The sequence below is a fragment of the Bubalus kerabau genome, chromosome 14 (genome assembly GCF_029407905.1).
Source record: "Bubalus kerabau isolate K-KA32 ecotype Philippines breed swamp buffalo chromosome 14, PCC_UOA_SB_1v2, whole genome shotgun sequence".
NCBI classification, from domain to species: Eukaryota; Metazoa; Chordata; class Mammalia; order Artiodactyla; family Bovidae; genus Bubalus; species Bubalus kerabau.
This window is the reverse complement of record NC_073637.1, coordinates 75,947,671-75,963,197: the sequence shown is the minus strand read 5'-3', so window position 1 is coordinate 75,963,197 and position 15,527 is coordinate 75,947,671. Positions and strand designations below refer to the sequence as shown.

Here is a 15,527-nt window from a genome sequence, read left to right as displayed (position 1 = left end):
ACAGCAACACATTAGCTTTTACTATACTATATATTTCACTTAATTTATCTGCCCTCATCCCAAAGATAATCTCTCTGTGGGTGGAATAGTGTATCTGTTTTGCTCACCACTATATTGCCATTGGTTGGAAGAGTGTCTTCGGTATAGCATATGCTCAGTAAAAACTTGCTAAAAATAAAATGAGTTAACAGTATACCTAATTATAATATCATATTTGTCTCTAGTACTTTTTCATAGAAGCAAATTCCCAAATCAAAACAAATCTCTTTCAAGCGTAGGGTTTCTATTTCTTGGTTCAAAAAAGTTAGTCATATTAGTTTTGGCTAATGTGATAGGGACCAAGAGGAGATGACTTGAATGAGAGGCAAGCAGGAGTGAAAACTCCACTTGAAAATTTCAAATTGCCTATTAACTTATCTCTTTGATTTCATCTTCCTTGATTGCATAGTGTGGGTGAAACATCTATTTAGTCTACATCTAATTGCATACAGATAAGAACTGTAATAAAAATTAGCAAGTACACCCTGTAACACAGAGCAGCTACTTTTTCAAGGACTGATGTTCATTGCTATGAGACGTATCATCACTCAAAAATGTAATTTTTGTTTTGTAACTGGTAACAACCACATAATCCAGCCTAGCCACTGAAGCTTGGAGTCAGCTAACTTTCTTTTATATTTGCTTTCCCTTACCTTCCTATTGCTGTGGCAATGAGATCTGTGTTCTGCAGAAGCTTAGAATATCAGAGGCCTCTGTGCAGTGCCCGGTTTAAGTGAAGGAGCAGGTAGAGGTGCTCAAGCAAACCACACAGGTGTGGAGTTTGAGTTTAATAAAGCCTGTGGCAAGAATGGAATGGGTAGAATTTGGGCTCTTCAATTTTGTTAAAGTCTGTAGTATACTGACACTATTGGCATTAGCAGGTGGGATGATCTTTTTATTCTGCAGGAAATAATGTCCTGTGTGCCCCTTATATTTCCAGACACTATGAACCATGTCAATTATGCGGAAGTGACAGTAGGGTCTGGGCACTGAAAAGAATGCATGCATGTCACAGGCTTCTGCCTTCTAGCAACTGGATAAGATAAATTCCAAAGTAGTTATTGCAGGCTTACTCTGTTCATGCGCTATATGAATTCCTTTAGAAATGCAAAAGTGTGCACTTTTCAAAAGTGCTTGAAAAATAAGATTGTTTGGTCTTCACCAAATTGACATTTAAAGAATTACTTATTTCTAATTGGAGGATAATTGCTTACTGTACTGTGTTGGTTTCTGCCGTACATCAACATGAATCTACTTTAGCTGACATGAGTGTTGCTGCACCTGCTTTCTTTTGATTTCTGTTTGTATGGAATATCTTTTTCTAGCCCTTCGCTTTCAGTCTGTATTTGTGCTTAGGTCTAAAGTGGATCTCTTGTAGATAGCATATATAGGGGTCTTGTTTTTTGTATCCATTTAGCTAGTCTGTGTCTTTTGGTTGTAGCATTTAGTCCATTTACGTTTAAGATAATTATTGTTATGTCTGTGCTCCCCTGGTGAATGAGCAGTAAAGAATCTGCCTGCAGTGCAAGAGATGCAGGAGACATAGGTTTGGTCCTTGGGTCAGGAGGATCCCCTGTAGGAGGGCATGGGGACCCACTCTAGTGTTCTTGCCTGGAGAATCCCATAGATAGAGAAGCCTGGCAGGCTACAGTCCACAGGGTTGCAAAGAGTCAGACATGACTGAAGTGACTGAGCATGCACACCCATGATCCTATTACCATTTACTGTATTGTATTATTTGTTTTTGTAGACCTTTTCTTTCTCTTGTGTTTCCTGTCTAGAAAAGTTCCTTGAATATTTGTTGTAACATTGGTTTGGTGGTGCTGAATTTTCTCAACTTTGGCTTGGCTGTAAAGCTTTTGCTTTCTCCTTCAAATCTGAATGAGATCCTTGCTAAAAAGAGTAATCTTAGTTGTAGGTTTTTTTTTCCTTTTATCACTTGAAGTATAGCCTCCCATTCCCTTCTAGCCTGCAGAGTTTCTGTTGAAAAATCAACTGTTAGCCTTAGGAGGATCCCCTTGTAAGTTATTTGTGGCTTCTCCCTTGCTGCTTTTAATACTTGTTCTTTGTATTTAATTTTCGTTAGTTCAATTAATATGTGTCTTGGGTTTTTCTCCTTGGGTTTAACCTGTATGGACTCTCTGGGGTTCCTGGTCTTGGTAGGCTAGTTCCTTTCCAATTTTAGGGAAGTTTTCAACTCTAATCTCAAATATTTTTTTCATGCCTTTTCTTTTCCTTCTTCTTCTTCTGGAACCCCTATAATTCGAATGTTGGTCCACTTAATGTTGTCCCAGATATCTCTGAGACTTCCTCATTTCTTTTTATTCTTTTCCCTTTATTCTGCTTTGCTTCACTTATTTTTACCATTCTACTTTCTGGTTCACTTGTCTGTTCTTCTGCCTCAGTTATTCTGCTGTTGGTTCCTGCTAGTGTATTTTTAATCTCAGTTATTGTGTTGTTCATTGCTGATTGTCTATTCTTTAATTCTTCTAGGTCCTCTTTAACTTTATCTTGTATCTTCTTGATCCATGCCTCGAGTGTATTTGACTGTGCCTTCATTTTATTTCCAAGGTTTTGGATCATCTTTACTTTCATTACTCTGAATTCTTTATCAGGTAAGCTGTTTATTTCCTCCTCATTTGTTTGGCCTTGTTTTTCTGTTTTTGTTTTTTTTACCATGGCCTTTAAATTTGCTGCGTGTTTCTGTCTTTTTATTTTATTTAACTTACTGAGTTTGGAGTCTCCTTTCTGCCTGGTGGTAGGTCATAGTTCATCTCAGTTGTGAAATCTGCCCCTCGTGGGTGCAGTTGGACCAGTGCCTGGTGAAAGTCTGCTGGTGGGGGAATGTGTGTCCGTGTTCTGGTGCATGGAGCTGGATCTTGTCTCTCTGAAGGGTAGTGCCGTTTCCAGTCATGTTTTTTTGGGTGTCTGTGCCTTGGTGCAGCTTTGGGCAGCCTTTCTGCTCAGGAACAAAGTTGCGTTCCTGTTTTGCTAAAGTACTGGCATGACACTGGAGCTTGCTGGCTTTTGGGTGGGTTTGGTCTTAGTGTTGAGATGGGAGGCCTTTGGGAGAGCTCTCATCGATTAGTGTTCCATGAAGTTGGGAGTTCTCTGGTGGTCGCAAGTCCTAGACTCGGGTCTCCCACCTCGGGGGCTCAGGCTCGACCCCTAACTGTAGCAGCAAGACTTCATAGGCCATGCGGGACAAAACTCCAAGACTAATGGTGAAAGCAACACTCGGTAGCCAATAACACCCAAAGAAACTCACACACTTATAAAAAGAAGAGAGAAAACAGAGAAAAGGATAAAAACTAGAGTCAAAACAGAAGAGAGCAATCACGCCAATAAACAAGCCCCTAAGTGAAAATGTGTAGTAAAAACATGACTAGCAAAAATGCAAAATGAAAGCATGGGGAAAAATGCAGTATAACTACATAGTACCCTAAAAACAGGAAAAAAATGAAACGAATTTTTTTAAAAATAAGATGTTTTAAAACTGGAAAAGTAGATTAAAAAGTGAAAGTTAAGGGAATAGTAAAGAAAGGACAACATAAGAACATATGAGAAAAAAGAGAGAAATATATAGAGAGTGGCAGTATGAAGAATATCCTTGTGATTCCTTCATTTTCCTCTCCACACAGTTTTCTTCAGTCAATCTCCCTGCTCAGAAAGTCATCCAATATTTGTAGGAAGGTCTCTGGACTTGTTTTGGGCAGTGTTGAGTCAACTCAGACTCAGGTGTTACCTTACTCCACCTTTTGTGTGCATGCATGCTAATCAGGGTAAATTGGATGTGGTCAAATAGGAGATGGCAAGAGTGAACATCAGTATTTTAGGAATCAGTGAACAAAATGGACAGGAATGGGAGAATTTTAATTAATTTTAATTCAGGTGACCATTATATCTACTACTGTGGGCAAGAATCTTACAAGGAATGGAGTAGCCATCATAGTCAACAAAAGAGTACTTGAATGCAATCTCAAAAATGACAGAATGATCTCAGTTTGTTTCCAAGGCAAACCATTCAACGTCACAGTAATCCAAGTCTATGCCCCAGCCACTAATGCCGAAGAAGCTCAAGTTGAATGGTTCTTTGAAGACCTACAAGATCTCCTAGAACTAACACACACATACACACACACAAAAGATGTCCTTTTCATCATAGGGGACTAGGATACAAAAGTAGAAGGTAAAGAGATACCTGGAATAACAGGCAAATTTGCCCTTGGAGTGCAAAATGAAGCAGGGCATAGGCTAACAGAGTTTTGCCAAGAAAACACACTTGTCATAGTAAACACCCTTTTCCAATGACACAAGAGACGACTCTTCACATAGACATCACCAGATGGTCAATACTGAAATCAGATTGATTATATTCTTTGTAGTGGTAGATGGAGAAGCCCTATAGAGTCAGCAAAACAAGACCTGGAGCTGACTGTGGCTCAGATCATCAGCTCCTTATTGTAAAATTCAGACTCAATTTGAAGAAAGTAGGGAAAGCCATTCAGTTCAGTTCAGTTCAGTCGCTCAGTCGTGTCCGACTCTTTGCGACCCCATGAATCACAGCACCCCAGGCCTCCCTGTCCATCACCAACTCCTGGAGTTCACTCAAACTCATGTCCATCGAGTCTGTTATGCCATCCAGCCATCTCATCCTCTGTCATCCCCTTCTCCTCCTGCCCCCAATCCCTCCCAGCATCAGAGTCTTTTCCAATGAGTCAACTCTTCACATGAGGTGGCCAAAGTACTGGAAAGCCATTAGGACATTCAAATTGCTTATGATTATACAGTGGAGGTGACAGATTCAGGGGACTAGATCTGGTAGACAGAGTGGCTGAAGAACTATGGACAGAGGTTTGTAACATTGTACAGGAGGTGATGACCAAAACCATCCCCCCCCAAAAGAAATGCAAGAAGACAAAGTGGTTGTTTGAGAAGGCCTTAACAAATAGCTGAGAAAAAAGAGAAGCGAGAGGCAAAGGAAAAAGGAAAATATATATCCAAGTGAATGCAGAGTTCCAGAGAATAACAAGGAGAGATAAGAAGTCCTTCAAGGCTTTGTCAACATGAAACTAAAGGAAATACAATGACCAGCTTGGAAGATGACCAGATCTGCACATTTTTTTTTATCATTTATACACATTTTCAAATTTTATCCTTCAGTAACTTTTCCCCCCTGGTTTAAAAATCAAATCATATTAATATTTATTGAATAAAATTTGAAATTACTCAAAATCAACCAACCTAACAAAAAGAACAAATAATCTTCTATTATCCCATTACCTAGTCATACATAATGACTGTGAAAGGTAATGAATGAAGTCAGATACATCTTAGATTTGAATCTTTACTACTTTCATTATTTGCCTGTAAAAGTTAGTTACTTGACCTACCTGTTTGCTTCAGTTTTCTCATCTATAAAATTGGAGTAACAGTGTTGTTGTTGTTCTTGGCCCCTAAGTTGTCTCCAACTCTTTGTGACCCCATGGACTGCAGCATGCCAAGCTCCTCTGTCCTCAACTATCCCCTGGAGTTTGCTCAAATTCATGGCCATTGAGTTGGTGATGCTATCTAACCATCTCGTCCTCGGTTGCCCACATCTCGTTTTGCCTTCAGTATTTCCCAGGATCAAGGCTTTTCCAATCTCTTTACATCAGGTGGCCAAAGTATTGAAGCTTCAGCTTAAGCATCAGTCCTTCCAATAAATATTCATGGTTGATTTCCTTTAGGATTGACTAGTTTGATCTCCTTGCAGTCCAAGAGATTCTCAAGAGCCTTCCCTAGAACCACAATTCAAAAACATCAGTTCTTTGACTCTCAGCTTTCTTTATGGTCCAACTGTCACATTCATACATGACTACTGGAGAAACCGTAGCTTTGACTGTATGAACCTTTGTCAGCAAAGTAATGTCTCTGCTTTTTAATACACTGTCTAGGTTTCGCATAACTTCCATTCCAATGAGCAAGTGTCTTTTAATTTCATGGCTGCAGTCACTATCCCTGGTGATTTTGGAGCCCAAGAAAATAAAATCTGTCATTGTATCCACTTTTTCTCCTTGTATTTGCCATGAAGTGATGGGACTGGATGCCATGATCTTAGTTTTTTTAATGTTGAGTTTCAAGCCAGCTTTTTCACTCTCCTCTTTCACCCTTATCAAGAGGCTCTTCAGTTCATCTTTTTATAGTGTTACGGTCTGCATATCTCAGGTTGTTGTAATTTCTCCTGGAGATCTTGATTCCAGCTTGTGATTCATCCAGCCTGGCATTTCTCATGATGTACTCTGCATAGATTTAAATAAGTACAGTGACAATATACAGCCTTGTCATACTCCTTTCTCCATTGAACCAGTGGAGAACTCCATGAACAAGTCAGTTGTTTCATGCCCAGTTCTAACTATAGCTTCTTGACCCACATACAGTTTTCTCAGGGGTCAGGTAAGGTAGTTGGTACTCCCATCTCTTTAAGAATTTTCTACAGTTTGTTGTGATCCAGTCCGTCCTTTCGCATAGTCAATGAAGCAGAAGTAGATGTTTTTCTGGAATTCCCTTGCTTTCTCCGTAATCCAACAAATATTGTCAATTTGATCTCTGGTTCCTCTGCCATTCTAAACGAGCTTGTACATCTGGAAGTTCTTGGTTCACGTACTGCTGAAGCCTAGCTTGAAGGATTTTGACCTTAGCCTTACTAACATGTGAAATTAATGAAATTGTACAATAGTTTGAACATTCTTTGGCATTGCCCTTCTTTGGGATTGCAGTGAGAACTGACCTTTTCCAGCTGTGTGACTACTGCTGAGTTTTCCAAGTTCACTGACATACTGAATGCAGCACTTTAACTGCATCATCTTTTAGGATTTGAAATCACTCAGCTGGAATTCCATTACCTCCACTAGCTTTGTTCATAGTAATGCTTCCTAAGGCCAACTTGACTTCACATTCTAGGATGTATGACTCTAGGTGAATGACCACACCATCATGGTTATCTGGGTCAGTAAGACCTTTTTAGTATAATTCTTTTTTCTGTATTCTTTCCACTTTTTAATCTCTTCTGCTTATGTTAGGTCCTTGCTGTTTCTGTCCTTTATCATGATCATCCATGCATGAAATGTACCTTTGATATCTGCAATTTTCTTGAAGAGATCTCTAGTCTTTCCCACTCTATTGTAACAATACAGTTTACCTTACAGGGTTGTAGAAAGTCCTAAGTAGACCTGGCACTTGGCAAATATCGAATCCACTATTTACTATTGTTATTTCCTTCTAGTCATTTTTCTAAGCATGTATTTTTATTTATAGTTCAGGACATCCTGTATATTTCTCTCTCTTTTTTTTTTACATCATATTATAAGCATTTTTAAATTCAATTTCTACTTGTGAATAGCCTTATCCTAAGTTACTGATTATACAGTGGAAGTGAGAAATAGATTTAAGGGCCTAGATCTGATAGATAGAGTGCCTGATGAACTATGGACAGAGGTTCGTGACATTGTACAGGAGACAGGGATCAAGACCATCCCCATGGAAAAGAAATGCAAAAAAGCAAAATGGCTGTCTGGGGAGGCCTTACAAATAGCTGTGAAAAGAAAAGAAGCAAAAAGCAAAGGAGAAAAGGAAAGATATAAGCATCTGAATGCAGAGTTCCAAAGAATAGCAAGAAGAGATAAGAAAGCCTTCCTCAGCGATCAATGCAAAGAAATAGAGGAAAACAACAGAATGGGAAAGACTAGAGATCTCTTCAAGAAAATTAGAGATACCAAGGGGACGTTTCATGCAAAGATGGGCTCGATAAAGGACAGAAATGGTATGGACCTAACAGAAGCAGAAGATATTAAGAAGAGGTGGCAAGAACACACAGAAGAACTGTACAAAAAAGATCTTCATGACCCAGATAATCACGATGGTGTGATCACTGACCTAGAGCCAGACATCCTGGAATGTGAAGTCAAGTGGGCCTTAGAAAGCATCACTACAAACAAAGCTAGTGGAGGTCATGGAACTCCAGTTGAGCTATTTCAAAATCCTGAAAGATGATGCTGTGAAAGTGCTGCACTCAATATGCCAGCAAATTTGGAAAACTCAGCAGTGGCCACAGGACTGGAAAAAGTCAGTTTTCATTCCAATCCCAAAGAAAGGCAATGCCAAAGAATGCTCAAACTACCACACAATTGCTCTCATCTCACATGCTAGTAAAGTAATGCTCAAAATTCTCCAAGCCAGGCTTCAGCAGTATGTGAGTCGTGAACTTCCAGATGTTCAAGCTGGTTTTAGTAAAAGCAGAGGAACCAGAGATCAAATGCCAACATGTGCTGGACCATGGAAAAAGCAAGAGAGTTCCAGAAAAACATCTATTTCTGCTTTATTGATTATGCCAAAGCCTTTGACTGTGTGAATCACAATAAACTGTGGAAAATTCTGAAAGAGAGGGGGATACCAGATCACCTGACCTGCCTCTTGAGAAATCTGTATGCAGGTCAAGAAGCAACAGTTAGAACTGGACATGGAACAACAGACTGGTTCCAAATAGGAAAAGGAGTACATCAAGGCTGTATATTATCACCCTGCTTATTTAACTTATATGCAGAGTACATCGTGAGAAACGCTGGACTGGAAGAAACACACGCTGGAATCAAGATTGCTGGGAGAAATATCAATAACCTTAGATATGCAGATGACACCACCCTTATGGCAGAAAGTGAAGAGGAACTAAAAAGCCTCTTGATGAAAGTGAAAGAGGAGAGTGAAAAAGTTCGCTTAAAGCTCAACATTCAGAAAACGAAGATCATGGCATCTGGTCCCATCACTTCATGGGAAATAAATGGGGAAACAGTGGAAACAGTGTCAGACTTTATTTTTTTGGGCTCCAAAATCACTGCAGATGGTGACTGCAGCCATGAATTAAAAGACGCTTACTCCTTGGAAGGAAAGTTATGACCAACCTAGATAGTATATTCAAAAGCAGAGACATTACTTTGCCAACAAAGGTCTGTCTAGTCAAGGCTATGGTTTTTCCTGTGGTCATGTATGGATGTGAGAGTTGGACTGTGAAGAAGGCTGAGCACTGAAGAATTGATGCTTTTGAACTGTGGTGTTGGAGAAAACTCTTGAGAGTCCCTTGGACTGCAAGGAGATCCAACCAGTCCATTCTGAAGGAGATCAGCCCTGGGATTTCTTTGGAGGGAATGATGCTGAAGCTGAAACTCCAGTACTTTGGCCACCTCATGTGAAGAGTTGACTCATTGGGAAAGACTGTGATGCTGGGAGGGATTGGGGGCAGGAAGAGAAGGGGACGACAGAGGATGAGATGGCTGGATGGCATCACTGACTTGATGGACGTGAATCTGAGTGAACTCCGGGAGTTGGTGATGGACAGGAAGGCCTGGAGTGCTGTGATTCTTGGAGTCTCGAAGAGTCGGACACGACTGAGCGACTGAACTGAAGTTATTGACTTCTGTTTCCTTACAGTAAATTTCTAGATATCTCAAGACAAATAATGACAGCCCATTTAATGTGTAAGAATGCTCTAGTGGGAATTATATATTCTGAAGTTTTAATCTTACAACTGTGACCTGATGGGGAATATCAGATACCCGAATAGTGTGATCATTAAACTCAGTAGTATCTCAGTGAATATAAACAAACAACATGCAAGGTTTTATAATCTTGGTTTTGCAACTTGGGCAACATATTTAACTTCTCTGGGCCCCTCCTGTACAATGGGGTAAAATTAGTACCTATTTCATGGGGTGGTGACAGTTAGTTTCTAATCCTGATACGTGGTAAACACTTGATGAATATTGTTAGCTCTTTATTTGTTTCTGTGTTTAACACTTAAAAGTTTGTTTTCATAATTAAAAATGAGAGAATAGCAGTGTTTTCGATAAGCAATATGAGGGTAAGGTGTAAAATACAAGATAGGGCAGTCCAAATACTTTTTTAGTTGAAAATGGTTTTATAGTTTCCCCCATTTTAATTATAACAAGTATTTTTTTCCCATTCTAAATTTATTATTCAAAGACAACATGAGAAGAGGCATTTGATTTGTTAAACCTTATAAAGGACTTTTATAATGTTCTTAAGTGTTTCAAAAGATGGAATGTGATTTTTTTCCAAGTTGTTCTTGTTAAAAGACAAACATGCTTTAAGCTTTTTTAAGTTAAATTTAAGCTAAACACATGAACTAACAATGCCAGCATTTATAGAGTGTTTTCTATGTGCTATCCAATTTTCTAAGTTTATTGTTTATATTGTCTCATGATACCCTTATAATGACCTGTGAGGAAGGTTCCATCATTATTTCCAATTATAGAAGAAATTGAGGCAAATGGAGATTAAATAACTTGCTGAAGGTTGTATGACTAGGGAGAAAGTTCTCTCCTGTGTAGTCTAGCCCCAAAGCCCTTGCTTTAAACCATTCTACTATGTTACTTAACATTCCAACAGAAAAAGTACAAAAATTGGTTAAATATAGTACCAATATGTTTACAGTGTTTGTGTTAATCCAAGAATTTGACCAATATTAAAGAATAAGTTTAAAAACTCATATCTTTTGTGGGAATACAAGTATGCCTATTTCAATTCTTTTTTCTCCTATTAGTTTTTCAGTTATGGAACAAAAACATTATATCAAAACAATGAAGCTTTGCGGTCTAAATTCTTTCCACCTTTTCCAAAAGTGATGCTACCACCCAATAGTTTTCAAGGAAAAGTAGCATTTATTACCGGGGGAGGCACTGGCCTTGGAAAAGGAATGACAACTTGTCTGTCCAGCCTGGGTGCACAGTGCGTGATAGCCAGCCGGTAAGTGAGTCTCAGTAAGTTGCCTGGCAAGAGTCTATTGATGGAATAAGTCTGTGCTACAATGTTGAAAACACTTTTTGCCAGATTTGTTTGATTTGCATCTTAATCTCTATGAAATAGTCTTTAGATTATTTAAATCTCCTTGGGAAAAGTCAGTTATTATTTGTGATGATACAAGTAATGATTGATGATGGAACTGATAATATACTTCACAAATTCAGTGACAGAATTTTTTTCTGTGTATGAAGTAATAAAGTACTATATTGAGGTTCCTTTGTTTTCAGTGAGAGTGATTATAATTACTGATTCAGTAGATAGTTAACCTTGCACCAGGATAATGGATAGAATGCTTCCATTTCCTATAAGATGGGCAAATATTTCAAAACATCGATTGTGATGAATACAGGAAGGGGGAGGCCTTGTGGAAAGAATTTATTTAGGCATGTCCTGGTATCTTATAGCTATTCAAGTTAGAGGTTTAGAGACTGGCCAAAAAATCTATCCTTGCTTTCAGTTTGGAATACTGTAAATTTTTTAGATAGGCTAGATAATAGTCTGAATGATAAGTCACTATGTAATTTATAAGGGCCCAAAGGAGTTTCTTTCAGGTGTTTTTTTAATGCAAATTGGCCAGAACATTTTTTTTTAATGTTGCAATGTTTTTAAGGGTGTTAATATATTATTTTCTTTGTAATACTATGTGATTTACATTGCTTTAGTGTGTTTGTTTTTCTGAAGCATGTAAGATTCTGAGTACATCTAGGTTGTCCAAACCCATCAATTTGGTATAAAATCTGGTAACATAGATTTTATATAGAACATAGATTTTTTTTTAAATAGTTTAACCTAAGCTTACATCATTCCAGGAATGTATTTTCCTTCTAAAGCATGCCTGGGCAAGAAAACACATAGAAAAGAATATAATTAAGGAAATAATTTAAAATTTAACTGGCTTAAAAGTAATTCTATCAATTAATGTCAGATATATGAAAATTGCTTAAATTTAACTTCTGGAAAATAAATGCACTCAAACTAACTTGTTTATAGATTTAGCCTTTCTATTATCCTCAAAATACATGTCTTTAAACTGTAAATTCTTTCTTAATTTATGAAATTAAAAAGAAAAATATAACATGAAGTTATTTCAGAACTCATGCAAAGTACCATGTGTTTCTTTCTAGAAAAATTGATGTTTTGAAAGCAACTGCAGAGCAGATATCTTCTCAAACTGGAAATAAGGTACATTAAAAAGTTATTTAAATCAGATTTAGGAATTATAACATGCTTAAGTAAGTAATTCATGCTTATGGATTAAGAAGTCTGAAAAAATGCACAACTATCTTTTTCTTTTTGTTGTTTTACAGGTTCATGCAATTCAGTGTGATGTGAGGGACCCTGATATGGTGCAAAACGCTGTGTCAGAAACTATCAAAGTCATCGGACATCCTGATGTAAGTGTGATGGTGATGAGGCAACAGTATGAGGTATTTGATGTTGATAGCACCTACCAAGGTGTATTAATGAAAGAAAATATTGATGCTGAGCAAGTGCTGTGTTAAGAAGCCCCTGTTTTCCTTTGCTAGCAAAAAGCCAGCTCTTTTTGCTAGGGAGTAGAGTAGGTAGACTGCTATACTATTTCCTTTCAGGAACACTTTAAAAATACATTTATCATCATATAGAACAAACTTTATTTCACTTTATTTAATAAGATTATGAAATAAGAGTAGCTATCCAAGAGCACAATATTTAGTTTAAATGATTCATGCTCTTTGCTTTTCTTTATAATTTTGGATTATCTCTGTCCATGGAGGAAAATAATACACACAAGGAAACCTACAAAAAAGCTCCAGATTTCTCCTTATAAGACCTGAGATATACATGGATGTTTTACTTTTGTTTGGTTCACATATTGGAAAGAAGCCATTTCTCCAGTAGTCTCGAAGAGAGCACTTTTCTATGTTAAAAATATTTTTGGACAAATCAGTATCTACTATAGAACTAAGTGGAATTTTTATTGTTATTGAAGAAGGTCATCAACCAAGAATTTCATTAGCTAAATTAAGCCAAAATGATACCAGAAATTAAAGGCACTTTAATTGAGATTCCTTGAAATAAATAATCACATCCTAGACATGCTTAATCTATATGTATATTTTTAGTAGTAGACTTCACCCTAATTTTGAGACAGGGATTAGAATTCCAAAATTTGGTAAACAGTAATAGGAAATTTTCAAAGGCTCACAGAAGGTAAAACTGAACCAAATCTCACAGTATTGTTCATAACAGGCTATGAACAATATAGCTTTACTATATTATTTGGATAAGTTTCAGAAATAAAAGCCCTTTAGGAAAAATATTCTTCCTCATCTAAGTTTCTATAACTTGCCTTATTCACTTATTAGATTGTGATAAACAATGCAGCAGGGAATTTTATTTCTCCCTCCGAAAGACTCTCTCCTAATGCTTGGAAGACAATAACTGACATAGTTCTGAATGGCACAGCCTTTGTGACTCTAGCAATTGGGAAGGAACTAATCAAAGCACAGAAAGGTATGTTTATTTATTTTTCACATATTAATTGGATCCCCACTGTATGCAGATTCTGTGCTAAGCCCTGGGATACTTAATGATGCAATATCTGTTACAGTCAGTTCAGTCACTCAGAAAAACCTGATTACAGGTTTTTCTATTAAATGCTACTTTGGTGATATGGATTTCTATTTTCTGTTGACCAGTCGTGATACAATGGTACCAAGTGAGTCAGTTCAGTTCAGTTCAGTTCAGTCGCTCAGTTGTGTCCGACTCTTTGCAACCACATGAATCGCAGCACGCCAGGCCTCTCTGTCCATCACCAACTCCCGGAGTTCGCTCAGATTCATGTCCATCAAGTCGGTGATGCCATCCAACCATCTCATCCTCTGTTGTTCCCTTCTCCTCCTGCCCCCAATCCCTCCCAGCATCAGGGTCTTTTCCAATGAGTCAGTTCTTCACCTCAGGTGGCCAAAGTATTGGAGTTTCAACTTCAGCATCAGTCCTTCCAATGAACATTCAGGACTGATCTCCTTTAGGATGGACAGGTTGGATCTCCTTGCAGTCCAAGGGACTCTCAAGAGTCTTCTCCAACACCACAGTTCAAAAGCATCAATTCTTTGGTGCTCAGCTTTCTTTACAGTCCACCTCTCACATCCATACACGACCACTGGAAAAACGAGTATGTCTAGAATCAGTGTACAGTTACTCACTTAACACTCACTGATGACTTTTGTGTACCATACCCTGTGCTGCATGTCCAAATGACAGAGATGAATAAGACACTGTCCCTGATCAGGCTGTGGCTGGGACTTGAAGGGTGCAGGTATTTTCTCAGAGAGATGATAAGGTATTCCGAGCCAGGACAAGGAGGAAATATCCTTGTGTTACTTGAAGGATGCCCTTTGGGGCTTGAGGGGAATGGCATGGAGCTGATCAGTTTCCTTCTGTTGGTTCAAAGCTTTTGTCTCATTAGATTCAATTTCTTCTTCTGTACAGTGTGGATAATTCTCAAATCAGCTTGAGAAAGGATCTAGGAACAGACAGAAGGATTCTAGAAGGGCATTAGCTTTTTTTCTACACGTGTGCTAACAACTTCCATCTTTTCCCTGTTCTCTTATTGAAGTTGAAACCCTATGTTTCAATTCCTATTATAGCAAAGCGAATATGATTGAGATAGGGAATTTGCTTTTTAAAAAAATTTTTTTTAAGAAGGATGATTGAGTGGGGAGATAGAGAAGTGTGGGCTGACTTCTCTCTCCTCTCTCTCCCAGGATCCTTGTATCTCTTCTATATCTCTTCTTATTATATCCTTTTTCAAGTGTATTTGAGAATTATCCACACTGTGTCTGATTTTCTCTCTCCATACCTCTTGCTCATTTCTCTGTTTCTCTCCATATGTCTGTCTCTCTCTCATTCTCTATCAACTCTTCACTTTTATTTCTCTGTTTATTTCTTCATCTTGGTCTCTCTCATCACTTGGTATTTCCCTGTCTTGTCTGTTTTATTTCATCCCCTGCCCGTCTTTGTTATTCTTGATTTCGGTCTGACTCTCCTTTCTTTTCTCATTATTGTCTTTCATTGTAATATAGACTTTGATCTATTTTTACTCATCACATTGGATTAAAATTAAAATTCTATGGACTTCATTAAAATTATATTAGCTCAGGCTTCTTAAAAGATGGAGCCAGTTTTTTTCTGCCAAAATTCCTGTCAGTTATAGATGCTGTAACCTGACAGTTTTCAGTTCAGTTCAGTTCAGTCGCTCAGTCGTGTCCGACTCTTTGTGACCCCATGGACCACAGCACACCAGGCCTCCCTGTCCATCACCAACTCCCAGAGTTTGCCCAAACTCATGTCCATTGAGTCAGTGATGCCATCCAACCATCTCATCCTCTGTCACCTCCTTCTCCTCTCACCTTCAGTCTTTCCCAGCATCAGGGGCTTTTCCAATGAGTCAGTTCTTCACCTCAGGTGGCCAAAGTATTGGAGTTTCACCTTCAGCTTCAGTCCTTCCAATGAACACCCAGGACTGATCTCCTTTAGGATGGACTGGTTGGATCTCCTTGCAGTCCAAGTGACTCTCAAGAGTCTTCTCGAACACCACAGTTCAAAAGCATCAATTCTTCTGCACTCAGCTTTATAGTCCAACTCTCAATGAC

General features: G+C 38.3%; 1 protein-coding gene across 3 annotated transcripts in view; it reads left to right on the top strand.

Annotated features, from left to right (window-relative positions):
- The window catches only part of DECR1 (2,4-dienoyl-CoA reductase 1), a 43,076-nt gene that overhangs the window by 10,116 nt on the left and 17,433 nt on the right, over positions 1 to 15,527 (top strand). For 2 of the 3 annotated variants that reach the window (XM_055546706.1, XM_055546705.1), the window contains exons 2-5: positions 10,634 to 10,836; positions 12,018 to 12,075; positions 12,201 to 12,287; positions 13,239 to 13,386. In XM_055546706.1, coding sequence (XP_055402681.1) covers positions 10,634 to 10,836; positions 12,018 to 12,075; positions 12,201 to 12,287; positions 13,239 to 13,386 — 496 coding nt within the window. Of the gene's footprint in view, positions 1 to 2,539; positions 2,655 to 10,633; positions 10,837 to 12,017; positions 12,076 to 12,200; positions 12,288 to 13,238; positions 13,387 to 15,527 lie in introns of those variants that run through there. The other variant, XM_055546708.1, reaches the window with a different exon arrangement.